Genomic DNA, 23,314 nt, shown 5'->3' on the forward strand with positions numbered 1-23,314 from the left:
TCAAACTATATTTCAGCCCCCTGCTAACTCATCTTCCTGCCTCTCTCCCCCTTCTAGAATCTACCCTTCCCATTCAGCTCCACCATCCATGCCACAGAGGCTTTCAAAAGCCCAGACCTAAACGCATCAGTCCCCTGCCTCACATTTTCACTCCCACAGGACCAGGTCCAGCTCCTGAGGCCACTGTGACCCGGCCCAGATGCCCTTCTAGGCTCACGTCCAGCTACTCCGTGCTGTGTGCCCAGAATGCAGCCACACCGGACTCTCTGAAGCTCCCTGAGCATGGCCTGGGTTTGATGCCTCACAGCTTTTCACATGCTGCTCCCTCTCCCTGGAATGTGCCACTTCCACATGGAACAGGCCTGTACACATCCTTCAAGGCCCAGTGTAAGTCTATCTCTTGGGAAAAGCCAAGAGCCCTTCTCCAACCTACCACCACCACCCCCTCCTGTGTTATTTCATTCACAGTCCCCAGCAGGAGGCTGAACTCAGGGGCTCAGCAGGCCTGGCTGAAGGCAGCAGAGAGCAGCCTGAGGTGAGCCTCAGCACAGGGCCTCCAGGTGGTATGATCTCCGTTTCACCCCAGCCCCCCTCACCTCCAGGGGGCCGATGTGTCCGTTTCTCTGTTGCCTCCAGCCTGCAGGCCTAGTTTGCATCTAGCCTGAGCTGGGAAACAACAGTCACTTCACCACCAAGCACACATCCAGCCTTCCTCCCTGACCACACACTTCCAGGTCCTTCTCTGCCTCTCAGTTTAAAGGGGGCAGAGGGGTTATGTAGCCCTGTCCTGTGTCACTCTAGGTGAGAAACATGGCAAGGAAAAGTGACTACAGCTTCTGCTGGGCCGAGTATGGGGTCAGCAGAGGCTGCAGCTGGGGCACCTGGTACTTCAGTGCATGGAAAGGAGGCAGAGGAAGACATGCCCCTATTCTTAATCCACAACCCTGACCCTGACCTTCTCCCTGGTGGCCACTGCCAACCTACTCCAAGGATTAGAAGTAAAAGAGAGAATTTGAAATAGTTCATGAATAATAACCAACATGGACACCCTGTGTCTCAGTTTCCTCATCTATAAGTTCAGGGTAAATGGTACCTACATACAGTTGTTATGAGGATTAAATGAACTAAAATATACCAAGTGCTTAGGAAGTATGGCACACAGGAAGCACTGTTTGAAAAGACAGCTATTCTAACTGTAAAGGGACAGACCTTTATAGTTCATAACATATAGCCAAGGTCACATGGACAGAGAGGGGTAGGGGCAGGAGCTACCAGTCCCCATGCACCATTCCCTTGCATCGAACCCCACACATTCTCCAGGTCCAGCCAGGACTCAGTTCATCCTCTACCCACCTCAGAAGGGCTCCCATTTGGCTCCCTGTACTGCTCCCCAACATCTGTTTTCCTCGGCTCACAAAGCCCTTAGTCTGGCTCTTGCTTCTGCTCTCCAAACAGCTCCCAAATCTATGACCTTGTGTTATACTTGTCTCTTAGCATTGACCTTCACTACCCATTTAGGACCCAACTCACATACCTACCCAGGTCGAAGGTGCCCGTGCCCTTAGAACATGATGTAGCTGGAACTTCCCTTACTGCCCACAACAGGGGAGGCAACAGGACAGCTCCTTCCAGTGCCCACCAGCTGCCTCCCAGGGGCAGCTTGTCGGGAGCTGGAGTCAGGGCCTCTGCTTCTCAGTCCCTCGAACAGACATTCCCTTCCTGATGTCATCCCTGGAAGCATCCACCACATGAGCCCTCAGCAGCTCCAGAGCCCCATGGTCCCCCTCACCTCCTGTTGACACTTTCCCTGTGCCATCTGGGAGGTGAGTGTCCCTATCTATGGAGGAAACTGATCCTGACTTAGTGGATTCTGTGGGATCTGGGCTGAGGCTCTCTTCAAAGCTGGGTCACAGGGGGCCATCTCCAGCTGGGCATCTTGATCCTTGGGCATCATTTTATAACTGGGCCAGTGAAGAGCAGGAAGTCATGTATGGGCCTTGGAATTGATGCAGACTTAATAAAAAGCATATTCTACTGTCACTAAATGTGTGGCCTGCTCTCCACAAAATGGGCCCAAGACACTGTCCTTGAGGACCTCGTCCACTAGAGTGACCCCACAGTTGGAGGAATGCAGAGGGGGTTACAGATCAGACGGCCCTGCACTGTCATACCTGGGAGGCTGGGGCTTCACTGCATGAGAAAGGGCTTGTATAGAAGAAATGCAAGGCTATAAAGTCACAGAGACCCAAGTTTAAATCCAAGCTGTGCTCCTTACTGTGTGACTTTGGGCAGGTGACTACCTGCTCTGAACCTCAGTTTCCTTATAGCAAAAAATTAAATAAATGATAATAAAAATACAACAATAATAACAATCTCCTTAGGGCCAATATCAGGAGTCAATGAGCTAGCAAATGTCTGTTGGCACTTAATAGGTGCTCAGTGAATCCTGAGAGTTGGCCTGGAGTCACAGCATCCTATCACCACAGCGTCCCTCCCCTCCTCTCCTCCCATGCTCTCCCTGGCCTCTGCGGCCTCTCTCCCCATTTTTCTCTGCCGTTGCTCTTCCTGGGGGCTCTGAGGCTGTTACCTGAGAGAACTGCCAGTGAAGCTTCATTCTCTTGGCTTTTGCATAACTGCACTCAATGAGCCGTGGCCGACTGTTGACATCCACCAGGCACCGGTTGTCATCATCATCAACTGTGGGGCTCAGGACACCCACGTGGATCTGCTGAGTGCTTGTGTAGTACACGTTCTGGGCATGGAGAAGGGCGAGGTTCAATGTTAGTGACCAGAGAGCTGGCAAAGAGATCACAATCCATCGTTCTTCAAATTATTTTCTATTGCAGTGGACAAGAAGCAGCCCTTTTACATGATGATCCAGTATAGTATCTGGCCCACGTGTGTAGCTGATAACAAAACTTTGCCTTACCATCTGTAATGCATTCTAGTTTTATTCTGTTCTTTAATTGGAAAGCATTGGTCATAACCTTTTTTTTTTTTTTTGGTCATAACCTTTTAAATATATTTCACCACTCACAGTTTAAAAAGCATTGCCTTGAATCCATTACTTGCAGGCTTGCTAATTTACTCCCTCCATAAATATTGTACAAGATTCTGTGCTTGAGAAAAAGAGCCAAAGACCTAGGCCATGCATTGGGGAGGTCAGAGTCTTGTGGGATGGGAGATAGGTAACACATAATTTCCAACCATACTGTGACTCTGTAGAGCAGTTTGATAAACTTTTACTTAAAGGGCCAGATGGCAAATATTTTTGGCTCTGCAGTGTGTTGGGAGGTACCCAAGACCACCCTCAGTTTCCATGATTCACTAGGACTTAAAGGAATCAGCAAAAGTTGTGCTCACAGCTATGATTTATTACAGCAAAGGATACAGATCTAATCTGCAAAGGGAAGAAGCACGTGGGGCAGAGTCGGGGAAACCAGGCCCAAGCTCCCAAGGGGCCCCTCCCAGTGGTCACACAGGACGCACTTCATTCTCCCAGAAAGGAGTTGAGACAGTATGTGAGAAGTGCCGTCTATTGGGGAAGCTCTTATACACTCAGCTGGGTTTTTATTGGGAGCTGGTCACATAGGCAGCCTCTGCCCAATGTATACCAAAGTTCCAGAACCCCAGAAGGAGAACAGGTGTTCGTATTTTGGAAAAAACAGGAAACCATAAAATTTGTATAATCAGGTTAGGTGCAATTGTGGGAATGGTGGGAACCCTCCTAAAATCCAAGTTCCCAGATGCCAGTCAAGGGCTAACCTTGTAAATGGGTCTTTCAGGGGAAAGCAGTCAGGCGTGGTGTGTTAACTCTTTTCTTCACAGAGGGCTATACAGTCTGAAAACTCAACTCTGCCACTGTAGCATGAACAAAGCCATAGGCAGTACTTAAATGAATGGCTGCATCCCACTAATCCATTATTTACAAAAACAGGGGCTATCCCATGGGCTGTAGTTTGCTGGCCCTGGTCTAGAGGAAAGCCACATGATCCTTGGCCTTCAAAGTTTTCAGTCATATCTGCAGCCTCAAGCAGTGGTTCCCAGCAAGGGCTCTGAGAGGGTAGCCATGGGTTCTGTATGCTCTTTTCTTCATTTTACTGAAGAAATGATTAATTACCATGGGGCAAACTGAGATAGCACATTTCTTCGCTTTAAGTTAGACTTCAGGGTGGGCCCTCTTCTTACCTTGATCTATTCAAAAGTTCTCCCTGGTAAACATTTTTGATTAATTGCAAATAATAAAATGAAGTATTCCTTGTTTTAGTCATAGAGGACAGTTGACAAGGACTTTGTTAACATGGGTGCAGGGCTTATATAAATGGGACCACAGGGTGAGAAGGACAGTGCAGGTGAGGAGGGGAACTAAGGCATGGGCCTTTGGGGGCATGTTCTGCCTGACCCTAGGAAGTCCAGGGATGGGGTGGAGAGGCAGGTAGGGTCACCCTTCAGAGATAAGAACCTCAGGCCAGTGTATCAGTCAAGACTCAACAAGAAATAGACGGCACCCTGAAGGTAGAGAAATCTGAGGAGGGATAATAAGGCACAATTCTCAATGGTGTGGGTAGGGAGGATGTAGGGGAACCACAGGGATAGTACAGTTCCCTGCACAGTGACATGGAGCTGTTAGCATTCCTAGGCCTAAAGCGATGCAAGGACAGAGCAATTATGAGAACCTGTAAGATAAAAGTCACGTGGAGAGGGTTCACTCATGAGAAAGGCTCAGGGGGAGGGGTTCAGGGGTAATGACTAGGGATCCAGCCCATTGACAGACCCCCGCCGGAAGCCAGGGATCAGGGGAGCCCGCTGACACACCCACAAGTCAGCCTCCCAGGGTAGAAGGAAAAGGCTGGAGAACAGGTCTAGAGAGACAAGTGGAAGGTACTCATTCCAGTTAGGATCTTCTCTCTAAGGTGATCTTACGGTTATCAGGTTTGGTGAGTCCTTGGAAACAGACATTAAACCACTGAGGTGGTTGCTTCTTCGTATTGCAGAGGTGAAGGATCATAGCAACCAAAGTTCTGAGCAGAGGCCAAATGTAGAACTCCTGGGTTCCCTGTGGAAACGCGACCAGAACACAGAGGCAAGGGGAGCCCATTCACCACCCGAACTGGGTAAGAGGTGGGCTGCTCATTGGAACCCTGAGCCCATCCGCTGTGTGGCCTGGAGTTGAGGGTGAATTTACTGACCAGTAGGGTTTAGGAAATTAAGTAGATGCTGTTAGGCATCTCACTCATTCATCTAAGAACAAATAATCTCTAAGTTGCAATACAGAGATGAGAAAGCCACGGTCCTTTCTGGAAGATCCAACAGCCAAATTGAGGAAACTAACATCAGGAAATGATGGCCTTAATCACACGAATATGAGATCAGTTTTTGCTTCCTCCACTCGCCTGACTCTTGCTACTCTGAAAATAGAAATGAAAATTCATCACCTCCAGAAAGCCTTGCCTGAGTACGCAAAAGTGTGTGGCCTCAGCCTGCTATCGGAGCCTCTGTCCAAAAGGCACGTAGTTGTTTATGCCATTGGGTTTAATGCCCCATGCTCTCTCCTCAGAACAAAGTGTATCTCTTAGTCACCTTGCATGCCAGGTGCCAGATTTCCGGAGGCTCAGGAGTGTGGGCTGTCAGACAAGGACAGCCAGGCAGCCAGTTACTGCCTCCCTTTCCTTCATCCCTGTAATCAGAGCCTGACTCTCGTCTCCGGGGCAGGCTCCCCGGACACAAGCGGCCGCCCAGGTAATAGCTGGAATCAGTTTTATCCACTTAGCTGCTCTGAAGTGCTTGGGGGAGATGCTCTGAGAGACATATGTGCACTTACTATCTGGCACAGCTGTCATCAGAGCCGCTTATTGCTTCAGAGTCTGGGAAAATCATAATAGGGACAGACAGTTGTTTTGTTATTTAAAAGGCAACCAACAAAGTACATCTCAAGTGGCATCACCACAGCGCCAGCAGATCACAGAGATGCGGCAAAGCTGATTCTCTCAAGTTGTCACTTGGACACCTCAGAAGCCCAGCCAGTGGTGGATTCAATCAATAAGTGTCCCGAACACAAGAGAGGGGAAGCAGTTTTGTACAAGATGCTCCCCACCTTAATGTCTGCAGGCCCAGCAAGTACAGCTATGCTTTCTGAATGGTTTAAGTAAGAAATGACTTAGAACTGTGGTTCTCAAAGTGGGGGCAGTTTTGCCAACTGGGGGATATTTGGCAATGATATTTTTGGTTGTACTGATGGGATGGGGGTGGGGCAGGCTGCTCCTGGCATCTAGTGGGCAGAGGCTGGAGATGTGGCTCATCATCCTATAGGACAAGCCTCCAGAGCAAAGAATTAGCCCACCCCGAATGCCTAGAGTGCTACTGCTGAGAAGCCATGCCTTAGACTGCTAGTAATGCAGGCAGAACTGGTGTTAGCTCCTACTGAGTGCCAGACAGGAAGGGGTCTGCAGGCTCTATCCCACAGACTCCTAATGACAGCTGTGTGAGGTGCTGCTATTACTCCCATCTTGTAGATGAGGAAACTGAGGTAGAGAGGAATGAAGCAACTTGTCCAGAGTCATACAAATTGCTGGAGAACAGTAGCTGAGATTTAAACTGAGGCAGTTTGGCTCCAGCTGCCCCTGTGACCCCTCACCTCACTCTGGTCACTCCAGCTCCAGTGGCCAGGCTGGACAGGGAGGCTGGCTTAGGAAGCTAGGAAGCTTCCACTGTGATCCATTGGAGCCATAGGGGGGCCTGGACCAAGGGAGTAGCAGAGGACTTGAGGGGCCTCTACTAAGGCCTATGATCCCACCTGGCATAAAGTGCTGAGATAGCAGTATCTGTCCTGCAACTCCCAGGGGCAAAGGGCTGGCTGTTCGCCTGTCTGTGGATGCTTTACACACCCCTGGGGCACGGAAAAGACATCCCGACTGCTCAGCTCCTCCTCAGCTGCAAGGGACTGGTTCAGCTCATTCCCCAGGCAACTCCACACAACCCAGCAGGGCTACAAACCCATCTCAGGCATTTCACTCTGACTCTTGCAACAGAAAGAGAAAAATGACTGTCAAGGCAAAGCAGCAAACACACCTGGGTCCCAAGTGTCACACCAGTGGCATTTTCCTCTCTCTCAGGCCAGGGGAAGAAGTAATGACTCATGGCTGAGCTGGACAGACAGCCAGCTCACAGCACCTCTAGGGACACACTGCTGCCCTCAGGGCCACAAAGCCAAGCCAGGCAAAGACGTCCAGGGCTGGAGGTTCCCCATGTTCCATCACTTCATCTCCAGGTCAAGCAAGGACCCCTACCCTGCAGGATGTGGGCAGACCCCCTGTGGGGGTGCTCAGCACCCCTTCCCCACCTGGCAGGCAGAGGTGGGAACCTGCCTCTGTCAGATACTGGGGTATGGCCTTCCTCAGGGCCCCCCCTCCACATTATAACACATCACCTCACTGACAGCACTGGTCCCTGGGAGTGGGGCCACCTCAGGCAGAGAAGTGGGTGAGAAAACAAACATGTTTTGTGCAGCTGTATGCCAGGCCCTCTGCTAGGTACTTTCCATACCTGTGGTAATCTGCCGGTTGTATGGCAGGGGGAAACTGAGGCTAAGAGAGTTTGGAAAACCTGCCAGGCAGCACAGATGGGCAGCTGCTCTCACCTCCCTGCCACGGGGGAGGTTCCAGGGAAGGCTGAGATCTTGGCAGTTCAGGGCCTTCACCGATTCCCAGGGAGAGAAGCCCTGGGGGTCCTCCCCAGCCCTCAGCAGGACCTCCCAGAGCAGAGGCTGAGAGGAAAGACTCATCGGATGGGCAGAGGGAGAGGGGAGGAAGGCCTCCCAGGCAAATCAGGAAAGTAGAGCAAAATGGGTCGGTTAAATTACTTAATAATACATTTTCAAGGTACAACAGAAGTACTAGCTCTCTTGGAAATGACGGGCATGTGGAGTTGGAGCAGCCTTATCTCCTTCATAGAGTGGTGCTTCCTTGGCAACACTGCTGGCCTACTGAGTGGGTGCCCTTGAGGAATGAGTATCTTAGAGACATTGGGGCACACCCTCTAGGAGATGGGGTGGCAGTGGTGGTATTTGGTTAACAGCTTCCTGGTGAGTGGTGAGGTGGAAGAAGTGGGCAGCCATATTGGGACACCCTTTACAAGAGGTTCTAGAACTTACCACAGGGAGAAAACAACTTTATTTTCAGGGTGTTTTCATGGGACAAGTGACCAGGATGAACCAGGGTTCTTTTGGTCATTTCTTTGGCTACTTGGAGGGGATGTGTCCCCTAGAGGATTGCGGTAGCCTAACAAAGAATGAAGAGCCCAGCTTTTTGCAGGGGTTGGGGTCACGGGGGCAGTGACACATTTTAGGGGTCAAAAATCACACATAATCATGAGATAACAAAGGGTTAAAATGGGGGTGTATGGGAGTCTTGCCAATGGGTTTCAGCCCCAGGCAAGTTCACTATGACTTCAATGTGACCAAAGAAATGACAGTGAAACATTCTTGGGGTAAAAGGGTTATACCCAACTTTATTTCCATGGTGGCAGGTCAATCACTAAAATTCCATTCACTCAGAGCGAGTCTGCATGCAGCAAGCCGGTCTCAGCCTCTGGGCCTCTCGGCCTGCACAGCCGTTCTCTGGCTCTGTCCTTAGTGCTGCCACCACTCCAGCCTCTGCTCTGCTCTCCTGCAGCCCTGCAGCTGTGTCACTGTGTCACCCAGAGCACTGGGCAGGGCTCTTTATACAGGGTCAATAACAATACATTGCCCACACATGTGTAGTGAGCTAGCCAACCAGGACCAGGTGAGAATCCTGGCATCAGGAACCTTTATTTTATCCACAGTGGGAAAAATGGAAGCGCCTATGGCCAGGATCCTCACCTGACTCTAAACTACTTGATGATGTAACTGGTCTGCTGCTAAGCAACAGCTTCCACATCCACCCACAGGCAATGAGCTATTATTATTATTATTCTTTTATTTTTATTTTTATTTTTTTTCCCATGCAAGAGATTTTATTATCTGAAAGAGAAAATGGCTGCCCCCAGAGAGAGGGAGCAGCTGGCAATGAGCTATTATTGACTGAGTCATTCTATAAAGAGCTTCTTCGCCCAGTGCTCTGGGTGGAGGCAGAGATGAAGGAGAATTACAGACCAGCAGATTGTTGGATGCAGATGTAATTCTAGTGCTTGACCTATTGCCAGGAGAATAAATTCAGTAATAAATGCTTTTACCCAAAGAATGTTCCATTGTCACTCTTTAGTCTCACTGAATCCATAGTGAACTTGGCTGGGGATGAAACCCACTGGCAAGACAAGGGTGCTGGCAAAGATCATCGAAGGGAGAGCCAACAGGTGGGCTGGACCACTGCAAGGGCGTGGGCTTCTTGGAGGAGGGGATGTGCACTGTGCTTTGGTAGAAAAGAAACCTCTGTGATCAAATGAAATGGGGGAGGATAGGGGACTCAGAAGGACACATTCCTAAACGCAATCAAGCTAAAGCTGTGCTTGCGACCTTGGCTACATGTTAGAATCACCTGGGGGAACTTTAAAAACTAAATCACAGTTGTAGCAGGTGGAGCTGAGGCAGGGGAATTTATTTCCAGGTGATTCCAATGTGCAGCCAAGGTTGGAAACCAGCTGTATAAGGAGACTTTGGGCAGCCTATGGAGGAATGTAGGGACAGCATCTATGACTGCCCAGCTTCCAAGCCTCCCTCTCCTCAGGTGGCGAGCTGGATCCCTGTCTGTAGGGCATCATTTGTAAGATGCTGAGGAGGGTGCTCAAGAGGTCAGAGGCATCAATTCTCAGGACTCCAGTGCTCAGAGTGTGGTTGCAGCAACTGCCTGGGAACTTGTCAGATATGCACATTCTGAGCCCAACCCATGACCTTCTGAATCAGAAATTCTGAAAGGAGGTCCAGGAATCTGTGTTTAACAAGCCCTCCAGGTAAGTCTGATGTATGTGGACATTTGAGAACCTCAGGACTAGGAGCAAGGTGGCCTGGTGGGATAGGGAGGAAACGGACTTCCAAGTCAGGTCTCCGCTCTGCAGCTCTCCCTTACTTCCCAGCTGGGTAGCCACTCTGAGCTTCAGTTTCCTGACCTGTAAAGTGCAGTTGTGAGGGTTAAAACATTGGTAGCCTCTCATCTGGCCACAGGGCCTGCAGAGCAGGGTGAAGGCGGGCAAGGTTGGAGGCCTCCAGAAGCGGGTGTGAAGGGAGCCCTCGGGGGCAGAGGGGAGGGACTGCTGGTCCAGCTGCCCTGCTCCCCCCCTCATCTTGTGACGCCTGCCTGGAGGCTGCCTGGCCAGCCCAGTGGGGAAAGATTCACAGAAACAACAGGCAGGGTGAGAGCATGGTTGGGGGAAGAAGGAGCAGAGACTTGTTTTATTAAATTGCAACTTAGAGTAGTCACGGTAACATCTGAAACGTGTGCTAGAAACGGGCTCTTTGTCCTCTTTACGGAGAATGAGCTGCTGGCCTCCTTGCAGACAGAGTGGGCTGATTTAAGGTTTGGTTTATTGGTCATTAACCCTTGATACAGAGGTTAGTTATTGTGCTGAGGGCCGCAGGGCACTGATGTTAAATCAGGAATGAAGGGGAGTCATTGAAGAAATGATCTTATGCTCACTACCAGAGAACCAGGTACATATAAGGAATGAGAACATTTATAAACATTCTGTTTGCTGTAACTGTGAAGCAGAATAGATGTGGAAAGCAAGGTCCCAGGCTCAGTGCTCTCCACTGTGGGCCCCTTTTCCTGGTGGAGGAGGAACAGGCGAGGCTAAGCATATGAACCCCTCAGGTTTGGGGGCATAGGTTTGTAACTGGCACTCAGCTCATTGTTTAATTCAGCAAACACTCCTCTCTGCCTACCTACCGGGGAGCATGGGGAACATGACCTACCTGCGCCCAGGAGCCTGGTGGGGAGACAGCCATGTTGAAATGGGTGAAGGGAATAGCCTCACAGCCAGGCTTAGAGCAGACCAAGAGCAGGTCACAGTGCTGGGCTCCAGGGCTACAGTGACAGCCTCTTTTGGGGCTGGTCTGTGAGTGAAGAGTTGCAAGAACAGCCTGGGAGGAGAGTGGTTTTCTCAGGTAATTGACAAGGATACCAGACCTCTGGCAGAGCAGACAGGATGAGCAAAGTCACAGAGGCTTGGCACTACATTGCCATTTTAGGGAAAGCATGTGCCTACCTGGGTGGGGAGGTGAGACTGGAAAGTGGCTTGGGAGCTAAAGACTTTGGACAGCCTTCATGTTTCATTCAGGCCTGGCGCCCCCAGCACAGGTGTCAGCCCTCTCTCTACTACTGCCTGCAAGGTTGTTTGCAGCCTGGCCAACCCGATCAGCAACCCTGGTCTCTCCCCTTGCTCTGTCTTCTCTTCCTGCATCATTGTGAGTTTTCTGTGGCCTCTGGGCCCAGTGTTTCCCTTGACAGGTGTCACCCTGGCTTCCTGTGTGGAAAGTGAGGGTTTAGCAGGGGAGAATTACCAGTGAGAGAACAGACAAACCAGAGAAGAGAGCTGCAGGATTCCTGATGCTGAGTTTTGTTTGCTTGCTTGTAATAGCATCTCGCCTCACCCTGGCCCTAACAGTAAGAAAGACTCACAGTCTGGCTAGAGTATCCCACTGACTTGGCCCAGAAATTGATTCCAGGATGGACCTGTGCCCCAGTCTGGCCTAGTATAGTCCTCCTTGGGATTTTCTACTTGTGGGATCATGAGCTCAGCTCTGATCATGAAGGCTCTGAGCTCAGCTACTTGCTACCTTCCTCAGGTAAGTCAGGGAAGCCACTTCCCCTCCTTGGCATTAGGAAAGACTAAAGTTACAGGTGAAGGGAACTGGAGCCAAAATGAGTAGGGGGGTGCTGGGGGTAGGGGACGTGGTATATGAGAGAGAAGAGGGAGAGAAGTAGAAGAGGAAGAAGAAGAGAGGACAGGAGAAGGGAAGGGAAATGAAGAGGAGAGAAAAGAATTTGACAAGCTTCATTCTAGCCTCTGGATCCAGCCTTGCCTGAAGCTAGAGCCAAACATGAACTTGTCAATTACATAAGATAAATTTTCTTTTTTCATTTAAGTTGGCTTGAGTTGGGTCTCTGTCACCTGCAGCCAAGAGCCTAGATTCATACAGAACATACAGGAGACATTTCCGGAACCAAAAGAGATGAAGCAAAAGGACCACCAAATCATATAGGCCAGTGGTCCTTAGCTACAGGGCAAATGTATATAGTGTGTGCATATAGTGCATTCATTCATTGTAATAAAGGAAGTCACTTGCTTTAATAATAAAGAGTAAAATTTGTGAATGTCTGACTTTTTTTTTTTTACAATAAAAAGAAATATCCTCATTCATCTGCATGCCAGTATGCTTTCTTCAGTGGGAAAAGCTAGTGAGCCTGGAAGTAAGTAAGCTCCTGGGAGTGGGCTGAGTATCTGAACATTAGCCATCATGTGGATGTAAGTGGAGAAGTTGAGAACTGCAGAGGAAGCCCAAGTGATGGGGAAGTAAGATCATCATGGTCCAGGATTAGACAAGAACAGGGGCCCTGGACTTGGGATCTCTGGCTGAGCTCTCTTTTTCTGCAGCCTCCTTTGTCTGTCTCTAGAGAATAGTGCTTGCCACCTGCCCCAGCCTAGGGCCTGGCTCATCCAGAATCTGCTGCTGCCCCTCCTTCATTCCTCCTGCTCTCTGCCTGTATTCCAGACCAGCCCTGCTGCCTGAGACAGGTGCCTGCCTAGACGGCTCTCTCCAGCAGAGTGCTCCGGCACAGACGGGCGCCGTGAACGAAGGCCACCTCAGGCAGAAACACGCTGTCAGGGGTAGATCATAGGGGACGCCCAATCAGTAGTGATGTCCAGGGTCAGGGATGAGGTCCCAGCAGCAGAAAAACTGCATTTGTCATGGAGAAGAAGGATGTGCACAGGATGTGTGCTGTCAGAACAAGATGAGAGGGTGCACAGCCCAGGCCTGGGGCGGGAAGCTGTGGAGGGGCAGGGGAGGTGTCACTGTCTTTGACCCACAATGTCTAACAACGTCCAAATCTCCTCTGAGAATGGCTCTGGCGAGGGGTGGGTCCCAAATAGGCTGTATTCTGTGACTCTACTGCCTGCCCATTGGTGAGAGTGGGGCCGTTAAGGGACCAAGAAGGCTTTCTCCTCTGAGGAATTTAAACCATGAAATGGAGAGACACAGAGATGAGGCAGCCCTGTAGCTAAAACACATTTAGTTTGAGAAGATCCGTGAACTTTTACTGTTGAGGCCCCTGGAGCTGTTGCAATTCCTGCCTTTCCCAGTCAACTCCCCCTTTGAGGCTATAAAGTGAAGCACCCCAGATTTCTCTAATGGCAGCCACCGTTTGTTTTTAGCTTATACTACCCAAATTTGTTTTAGTTGTTGTGGATTATTATCCCCTCCCCTCAAATGAACAAATACAGTTCACGTGTTCATCAGGAAGTTGTGTCTTCAAGGAATCTCAAACACCTGCTGACTGCTGGGTCCCACTGTGTCCCTATTTTGGAAGTTACTACTCAATGCCCTTCATAGCTGTGTCAGCTTGTCTGCCACAAGCTGTGTCTACTCACTGACGAGCTTCTCGGAAGGAGCACATCATGTGCGCTGAGGAAACATGCCCTGGCCTTCCTCTTCTCCAAAACACCACTGCTGTCAACTCTGCATGAGCTTGTGACTATCAGTGCATGCTCCTTGACTCCTCTAACAGATCAGTCCTCTGCCCTGCCCCGTGAAGCCCCTCCTGGGTCCCTCCACACAACCCACTGAGCTATTATACATCCTGCATTGTTAGTGTCAGACTTGGCCATGGTCTTTAGTGAATGTGAGTGGGAGACACGTCTGTCATTTCCGATCAGAAGCTCTAAGAGCAGTCATGTGCTCTACCACATTTCTTTTTACACCTGGCCATTGGGCTGGCAGCATCCCAGATCAGGGCTGCTGCTTTGGCCCCAGAAAAAGGTGGGATGACACAGAGCTGAAGCTGAACCACAAAGACCATGGAGCATGAGCAAGAAGTAAGCATTTCTTGTTGGAAGCCACTGTGATTTGGGGATCATCAGCCTAAGTTGTATGGTAAAGAAGTCAACAGATGAGAGGTGCTGCCAAACCCTAAAATATGGGACAGTGAATTTGTGGCCAGCAAGTGGGTGGCGAGCAGCCAGCCCTAGAGGCTGGAAAGATGGTGACCTCTTTTATGTGGTGGTGAAACATTTGGTAAAACTGTTGCCTGCAATGACGTGGTCGACTGATAACATGGTAAGTGAAATTGTGCTTTAGATGAAAAGCACGTCTTTGTTGCTATCAGCTGCTTTTGACAAGGCACTGCGAAAGGGAGATAAGGTCAGAAAAGGCTTGGACATGCAGTAGGACTGAGAAATGTTTGTTATTGTAAGCCCTTGGATCTTGAAGTCATCTACTACTGGAGCATAACGAAGCCTGATCTGACACAGCCATTTTGCTATGTTCCCTCACCAAATAATCACACCAAAATAGAATCACAAAATGTGATACATGCTCTTAAGGAAAAGTATAAGGGACTTGCAGACTATATACCCAGAGGACTTGAGCTGGTGGAGGGAGGGGAAGGATGTTGATTCAAGAAAGACAGACTATGGATACCAACTGCCTAATTCAATTCCCCAGTCTTACTGTTCATCCGCTGTGTGACTATAGACAATGTACTTGCCCATTCATTCTTTCAATGTACTCATCTGTAAAAGCAGGAGATAAAGAGGGCAGGCACCCTGCTTGTCTTGCTCGTTGTTATAGCTCTATTATCCACCCCACTGCTTGACATGTAACATGCACTCAAAACATATAAGGACTGTGTTCATAAGCTATTCAAGGAACACTGAACTCCAGCTCAGAAACCCATCCAGGCTCCCTCCCTGGTGCTTGTTTCTATCCCTTACTCTAAGATTCTAAGCTTCTCTTTTCTCAGTTTTGGACCAGGACCTTGGACAACACCCTCCATATAGCCTTGTGGATGAATAGTTTGGATAGAATAGAATTCTTCCTCTAGGACAAGATTCTCAATATTTGCCCCCAAGACACAGTCTTCCAGGACAAACCCTTATCTGGCCCCCATGAACCCTGAGGAGGCTCAATCCCTTGCTGGCATACCACAGCTGCTATCCTGCACTGTATTAAGAAGAACTTAGAATGTTCCTGGGGGTGGGGCGGGCAAGAGAGAGTTAGTTTAATGGAGATTTTTTACAGATATCAATGGCAATCTGGACTCACCAGCAATCTCAGTGATGAGGAAGATGCAGGCAAGAGTACGGTAATAATGCCTCAGCTTAGGATCCAGCAGAGAGAAGTTAGCCTAGAAAAATGGACTTGATGTGGATGAAATATTGGTGCCTGGTTTTAATTTACAAATATAAACCTGTTTCACCTGCTCCAACACCATCTTCACCTCCATCTCCCTTTTCTCTGGGAAGAGTATAACATGCTTTACTGGGAAAAGAATGGTCCAGCTCATGTCTTTACTGGACGTTACCTGGTCCAGATAGCAATGCCGATGGAATCCACTAGGACAGAGGAAGTATCAGGAAGCGGAAGCCATTCTCGTGGGGACTCCTTTGCTTGCCAGACCACAGGATAGGGGTGCAATAAATATTTCTGGATGAATGACTGAACAAAATGAATGAGTGAATGAATGAAATAATGCAGGGTGAATGTTGATAGGGCATTGTGATATGTTATAAAAATGGCTACCGATTTTCCCATCCTTTCGCACAAGCCACTTTGCAATGTGACCTTGTAACTCCTCCTTTTAAAGGTGTGGTTTGTTTCTCTGCCCTTTGAGGTGGGGCTTGGCCGTGAAGCTTACTTTGTCCAGTGATAAATATCCACGGCAAACGTGACATCACAGAGACCTGAAAAACACTCATGTAGTGGCACTTGCCCTCTCTTGCTGCTCTTAGAAGCCCCTGTCACTGTGGTCATGGGAAGAAGCCTGGGCTACCCTGCTGGGTCTTTTGAAAATGCCTATCAAACCCCTAGTATCTTTCAAGGTCAGTTGTTCCTACCCAAAGGGACTTCCTCTGTCCCTACCAAACATGGCTTTTCCTGGAGGATACTGCCACTTCTGTGTGCTTTGAGTCTGCTGATTCTCCCATCAGCTGACCCTCCCCTCTCCCCACAGCATCCCTTCTACATCTCAGCCCCCATGCCAGTGTGAAAAATCTCCTCCTTAGGCATCAGACATCAGACACCAACATGCTCTGTCCACTTTGTTCTTCTCATACAAATGCTTCCCAGGCAGTCCACTGTGACCTCTGTATCCCACTGGGCAGTACTTAAGAGTCTCAGACAATGAGTGACCCAGCCTGCACAATGGCCCGATTCCAGGGAGGGCCACTTGCACTCCACTCCAGCCACCCACACCCCGATCCTAGCTCTTAGTGCCCGGCACACGATGCCCCTGAAATCTTATCCTCCCTCATCCCACTTTCACCCAACTACCTATTAATCTCCATTACTCACTCCTACGTCCTGCAGGCCTGCTTATCAGCCTAAGTGAGACCCTAAGAATAATCACCCTTTTTTCTTTCTTTCATGCTTTCATCTTCCTCCTGGCCTTTCCATGTCCCTAGACAGGCTGCACCCAAATTCCTTCAATTGCTCCCTTGCCAGCACTTCAAGTCTTTAATTCCTTATTCTTTCTGTCTTTGATACCCTGTAAACCTTACTTCTGCAACCTCATTTGCCTTCTACACACCCTTTTTCCTGGATGCTGGGCTCTACTCAAGAAAAATCATGGCACTGGGCAATTTAGACCCACCACAATCTCACAGTCTTCAACTTCAACTGTGCCCCTCCACATCACCCAGAATTCCTTCTTTGAGGGGTGGCTCAGCCTCAGAGTCACTTCCTCTGAGCAGGGTTTTTAAATCTTCTCTATTCTCAAGCATAATCTGATCCCTCGTGCTTCATTTGTTGACAACCTGCAAACTTGTTCCTCTTAAACCTCCCTGCATTCTGCCCTTGGACCTCAGATGAAGAAATTCCCCTCCTTGGAAATACTCCGTTGGCCTTGGACCCCACCCTGCCTGTGCTTGCTCATTCCCACCCCCAGGACCTAGCTTCCTTCTCTCCCCATACTTCAGACCTCTTTCTTCGCTGACTTCCCTCCCTCAGCCTTAAAACATGCTCCATTATTGTTTTCCTTAAAAAACAATTTGGAATATATACCTCTTCTCAGCCTTACACCCCTTCTAGTAGCCAACCCCCTTTCTCTCCACCCCTTCATGGCACACTCTGGGAGGAGGAGTCCATGCTCACTGGCCCCTTGCCCTCACTCATTCCCCTGGATGGAGGCCCTCCTGCTACCATGTCCTCCCCGACATTCCATGACCGCTACATACATCGTAGGCATGAAACACTCCTGTGGAGTCCACGGTCCTCATTTCCCAGGGACAGGTGCCAGGGCAGGCCTTGCCCCCCTAGGAGCCCCCAGAAGGATTGAGAAGGTGAATCCTGGCTCATTCTATTTTGTAATCATCACTTAAAAGGCTTTCATTTTCTATGAATTTGGCCATTTCTTTATTCAACCCCTATTTGTTAAGTACCGATAATGCCCCAGGCAAAGGTGACTGAGTGACTTCTGAGCAGCTCAGGATATTCTGAGAAGCTAAAGATACTGCAGAGATGAAAATGTGTTCTGTAGCCCAGTTCTGTATGAATTAAGGCCAGCAAGTCCTGCAGAAAAATGTTATGAAATTTTCCTTTTAAGTGCGTCCTTCACCCAAGTCAACCTCCACTCCCACACGTGTTCCTGCATTTAATAGTGTATTTTTGAGCAAGAAAAAAATAAAGCTGTTTGGTGATTGATTTAGAGGGCCCAGCTCGGCTGAAATTCCCACTGTATTAATACAGTGCTAACCTCAAGGACTCCACTGACGCACTGTGCTGGCAGGGCTAACCTGCAGCAGTGAACAGATTTCAGACGAAGCTTCTGGGACAAAGGAAGGGTGGTGACAATGGAGTTAGTTGGGAAAATAAAATATGAGAATCCATTTATGCCCATGATATAGTCTGAATACATCTACTTAGGAACTTCCTTGAAACAGACAAGTATATCCTTAAGCTGCCTTGACATAAACACCATTCAGAGGTCCACCAGCAATGGATTCGCCACCCAAACTCTAGAGCCTGTTTCTCATGCTCCTTCTTGGTAATGTTCTCAGCTATGGGTGGTACCACTCCTCTAGGGCATCTGTGGAAATATATGGGGATGTGCTGGTCCCATAAGAACACCACCGCTGGGCAGGTGCCAGGGATGCCAAGCATCCTGCACTGAGTAGAACAGTGCCCCACAATGAAGAACCGCCCCGCCCAAGACGCCAGTGACACTCTACTGAGAAACAGTAGCAAGGAACAGTGAATGACACAGCCCACTTCTTGGGGGCCTGCACTTTGTGCAAAGGGCAGCAGAGCACTCAAACTACAGGGAAACCTCCCTGCTTCCTGCTCCAAATGGATGAACGGCAAAGGGCTTTTGTTGGGGAAAACATTACTTAAGTCACTCAGGAGCAGTCTCTCTCCTGAGCTGGAATGCTTGTAACTTACACTCTTGTCACTGGCTTGCTCTTATCCTGGGCACTTGCAGATGCAGTTCTTCAAGACCATCTCGAGTGGCAGAGTGAGTTTCTTCTGTAACTGGTGGGGGTGGTGTCAGTCAATGCAGTCCTGCCAATAGGAGAAGCCCTGGGGTCTGGGGAGTCTCTTGCCTGAGGGTTCAGTCAAATGGGAAGGCAGTCCTCCTCTGTGTGCCAGCAAGCCTTGGTGGCTGGAGAGGCCCTGATGAAAGGAGATGTGCCCCACTTCTGCCCAACCTTGGTCCTCATCAAGTAAAATGACCTGGATGTGGCTTCCATCCAGTGGAGGAGGGCACATCTCTCAAGCTCCCCTCCTTAGATTTCCATGAAAAGTCACTAGGTCTAAAATAAGAGGTATAGATAAAGCCAAATCTTTCTCAACTAATAGTAACTAATACTACTAATAAAAATGATAGCAATCACAATATATTGATGGAGGACTTAGTGTGTACCAGCTGAAGTACTGAGCACCCTGTGTAGTTTTCCATTTAATTCTCACAAAACCTTTGTCGTATGGATGGCTATACCTCTATCTTACAGAAGATAAGCTTCGACCCTAGGATTTGGCTTAAGGTTAAGTGCCAAAGCCAGTGTGGCTGGGCAGGCTGCTAGGTCTTTGTTAGGAAGATGGCCTTCATTTACTCAAGAATCCACCAATTTAATGAATAGGTCCATTTCCTAACCAGAGGTGCACCGAGCGCCTACTCTGTCAGACGGTGTGCTAGGCGCCAGGGATATGCTGGAGAACGAAGCACAGTGCCTGCCTTCAAGGATCTGAGGAACTGCTGGTGGAGAGAGACCACAAATGAGTAAAGAAATTCATTATAACTGCCAACTGTGGTTATAATTATATTAATATGTATAGTACAAGAGCTGTGATGGAATCAGGAAAAGTGTAGAGATTTGAGAATAATAAGCGACAGTAGCAGTCAGGAAGGATGGCCCTGGGGAGGTGGCCTTTGGCCGACACCTGAAGGTTGGGAAGAGGGGAGAAGTGGGGCATCTGGATCTGACACTCTGGCCCTAGAATGCTGAGGCTAGATGTCTTCCTATGCGGAGATGGCTGCCCCAATTCCTCGGGGAAAGGGGGAGCTCTGAGAAAGAGGTACCTGTGAACAGTCCTCACGAGCAGAGAGAGGGCTGACCACCTGCAATGTGACCTCGCCCAGTGTTGGCTGGGTAGTATTTTCAAGTCTCCCATAGCCCAGTCTCAGGAACTTGCCCAAGTCCTTACAGGAAGTTTTCCGTTAGCTCCTAAGAGCAGTCCTGGTGCTTGGTTAAATCAGCTCCTCTGTCCCCTTTCCTGTCAATGCAGCCCTGGCTCTCCCAGCGAGGGTGCTCTGCACATCTCCTAGGTGCCAGGCCTTCATCACTCCACATCCTGATGGCTTGTTGTCCCATCTCTGTCCAGATAACTTCTCGAGAGCAGAGGTCCCATATTTAATGAAACCAGGGAGGCAGTCCTGAGTCATGGCTCCAAGTGTGGGCTTGGCAGTTAGGCAAACAGGTGCTACCACTTGGTGATTTGTGACCCTGAACAAGTTACTAAGTGCCTTGACTCCCAGTTTTCTCCCCTGTACGAATGGCTAACAGCAGTACCCGCTTCCCAGGGCTGTTGGGCCTTAACGGGGATTATGCCCACAAAGCACAGAAGATGCCTAGCAACATCATACATGTAATGCTGTTAGTATCATCTTTAGGCAAACTAGCAAGTTCTCAAAAAATGTTAAGAGATTTCCCCAATTAGAACAAGAAACCAGCACCCCTGAGCCCAGTTCTATACCAGACTTGGTGTGAGGTATATACGGGTCTATTGCTACATATAAATCTCAGCACCCGGCCCATTCTACTGATCAGGGAGCTAGGGCTCAGGGGGTGCAGCGGCTTGTCAGAGTGCACACAACCAAGTCCAAGACGGGCCTACATTTAGCTCCTCTGATGCTGGTTCAGTGAGATGTCCCCCAGGCTAGGGGCCTGAGAGGCAACGCTCTCCAGAGAGTGCAGGGGAAGGCGGGAAGTCCAGCCTCTCGCGGGGACTGAGGGGGAGCCATTTTCCTTACCGCGGACCCACTGTGGTGCTGCTAATGACAGCTTCTTCCCAGCCTGTGGGGGTTTGATGAAAGGCATGCAAAACTCACTGTTTACCACTCTGATTGTGGAGTTTGGATATGAAGTGAAGAACATGTCATGTGGAATGAATTATAAATCAAGCGGTTCCTTTTTTTTAGCACTGAAGCTCTGGGAGCAGCCCAGGATTCACCATCACTCAGTGAAGGAGAAGGCTGCCCCTGTGCCACCAACATCTGTGTGCCTCACGTACCCGTCCTCTCCCTCCCTGTGGGCCTGTACCCTGACACCGAGCTGACGCAGTGGGGCCCCGGCTCTGCTCCGTGTGCAACTACCACTACTGGAAAGGAAGTAGCAGGGGGTGCTTTCCAAAGCAGGGTAGGAACCGGCTGGGCGCTCATCTCGCCCACAGTGGGGACTAGCTCTGGGCTGATATGAACAGGCTGGTCCACCGTCTGTGATGGAGAAGGAGTGCCATGACGGTCCCCTGGGCTGTGCCCTGCCCTGTGGAGCCAGCCAGAGCCTAAGGGAACACCCAGTGCTGGGAGGGGAAGCTGCCCTGGTGGTCAGCCTGCTCCACCCGCCTCCAGCCCCTGCTTGACCTGGGAGACGATGCTCTTGGGTTGGACGTAATTACACATGTTCTAAGCTCTGTGGGCTGCATCCACCACTCACTAAGGATGGACACTTGGGCACACCTTTACATCTTTGAACCAGCATCTTTCAGTGGGAGTCAGGTGGCAATGTGGTTTCAGGATGAAATGAATTGACATATGGAAGGGTCATATATATACATATGAGTATATATACACTCAGCTTTATATGTATATATAAACACATATACACAGTATTATATAATGTATATTAGTAAATAAAAAATAATAATATAACAGGTTATAGTTAAGTGGCATTTACTATGAACTACGTTTTGTTTTAAGTTACAGATAATTGAGGTAAAGAGAAATGAAGTTTCCTGTCACAGAGAGCTGGGATTCACTCACAGGTAGCCCCCATAGGGGCCCAGCCCAAGCTAGTTCCTGGCCTTTCAGCAGGCTGGATTAATCAAACAATTCATTCACTCATCACTTACTGAGGAGCAAACACACAGAGGCGTGAGCTCCTGAACTGTGGGACACAGGCAGGGTACATTAGGCACCTGATGTCCATGGCTGCCTGATGGGCTGCAAGGATGAAGGGAGCCACTCCAGTCCTGGGGGCCCTGGGTCAGGGGCGAGTGCAGGAGGTCAGCTCTACCCATTCCAGCCTCGAGTGTTCCCCTTGTTCATGCCTGGTGAGGCTGCTCTTGGGTGTGACATAGTAATACCCACCAGCATGTTTTAGGCACTGGGCTAGGTGTCACATACAGGCCATCAGAGCCCTCACCATAATTCAGCCGGAGGCATCACTCACTCTGTATCCTACAGGAATGATGGCCCCTGGAATTGTGCGAGGCTACAGCTCAGAGGCCAGTAAATAAAGAGATCTAAACAACCCGACCTAGATTAGGCCCCGGGTAATGCAGAGCTGCAGGTGAAAGGGAAGGTTCAGGACTGGTTGAGGCTTCCCTCCAACTGCGACCCAGTCAGGGCCCTGCACAATCATTCATCAGCTGGCACCTGAGCCATACGACCCCACACAAGGAGTCCTGGACAACGCGATTTAATCACATCAGTGCCAAGAAGTAAAGTCAGGAAAGTTTTTCAAGACCTTTCACCCACTCAGTGCATGGCATTCTGATTTATTTACAGATAAAAATAATGGGGAAATCTCTCAGAGGTCACAGAGAAGTGGCTGGTGTTTTAAATTCTTGGCCCACAAAGTAAAATGTTTTCAATTGTCTCTGAGACAACTGAAAGATCTGGACGTTCCAGCACAATCCATGAAGCCTCTAAGGTTCCATGCCAGGCAGGGGAGGAATGAGGGCTTCATTATGACCCCGTGTGGGTCTGGTGGTTTCTAGAGAATGATTAATAGGCAGAGCAATAAGCAAGTTTTTCATTCATTAGTCTCTCTTTGTATGTATGTATAGCCGAGCAAAACTTTCAAAAAGAAATTCCAAATATTTCCAAAAAGCAAAGGCTCCGAAGTCCATCTACAATTCCATACTTTTCTTTCTCTTATTCAACATACTACCTGATCTAACACAGAATCTGTCACGGGGTAAAAATGGAATACTTCTTTCAATGCAACTCTAATCTTTATACCTTGAGTCAAAAAGCACTTCCTGAAGCATAAACATGGCAGCTTCAGTACTTCAAAAACTTTAGAAGGGATTAAAGTCCCTTTTATCTTCCTTCTACAGGCCAGAATTTAGCTTCCCATAGGACAAGCCTGTATCTTTTCTGTCTTTTTTTCCACCTGTGTCTTTTACAATGTTGAAGACTTATGCAGAAGGAATGGGCGAAGTCCCCCGGGTCCTGTCTTGTCCGGTGTCTCCTTCAAGGCGCTAATGAGAAGGTGGTTTGGAGCACTGGGTTGCAAGTCGGTTGCATGTTATGAACTGTAATTATCTAAGTGCTTGCCTTCCTCTCCAGAGTGGGACTCCTCCCGGTCAGTGACCTGGGCACAGCAGCCTTTGCCTCCTGCAATTCTTGGCAAAAGATAATGCTCAATGCATATTTCAGGAATGAGCCAATGAATGAATGAATGAATG

General features: G+C 49.1%; 1 protein-coding gene across 3 annotated transcripts in view; it reads right to left on the reverse strand.

Moving 5' to 3' along the window:
- The window catches only part of GALNT18 (polypeptide N-acetylgalactosaminyltransferase 18), a 312,633-nt gene that overhangs the window by 11,980 nt on the left and 277,339 nt on the right, over positions 1–23,314 (reverse strand). For 2 of the 3 annotated variants that reach the window (XM_036918017.2, XM_036918018.2), the window contains exon 10: positions 2,588–2,752. In XM_036918017.2, coding sequence (XP_036773912.1) covers positions 2,588–2,752 — 165 coding nt within the window. Of the gene's footprint in view, positions 1–2,587; positions 2,753–22,468; positions 22,618–23,314 lie in introns of those variants that run through there. The other variant, XM_036918020.2, reaches the window with a different exon arrangement.

This window comes from Manis pentadactyla, chromosome 9 (assembly GCF_030020395.1).
Source record: "Manis pentadactyla isolate mManPen7 chromosome 9, mManPen7.hap1, whole genome shotgun sequence".
Classification (NCBI taxonomy): domain Eukaryota; kingdom Metazoa; phylum Chordata; class Mammalia; order Pholidota; family Manidae; genus Manis; species Manis pentadactyla.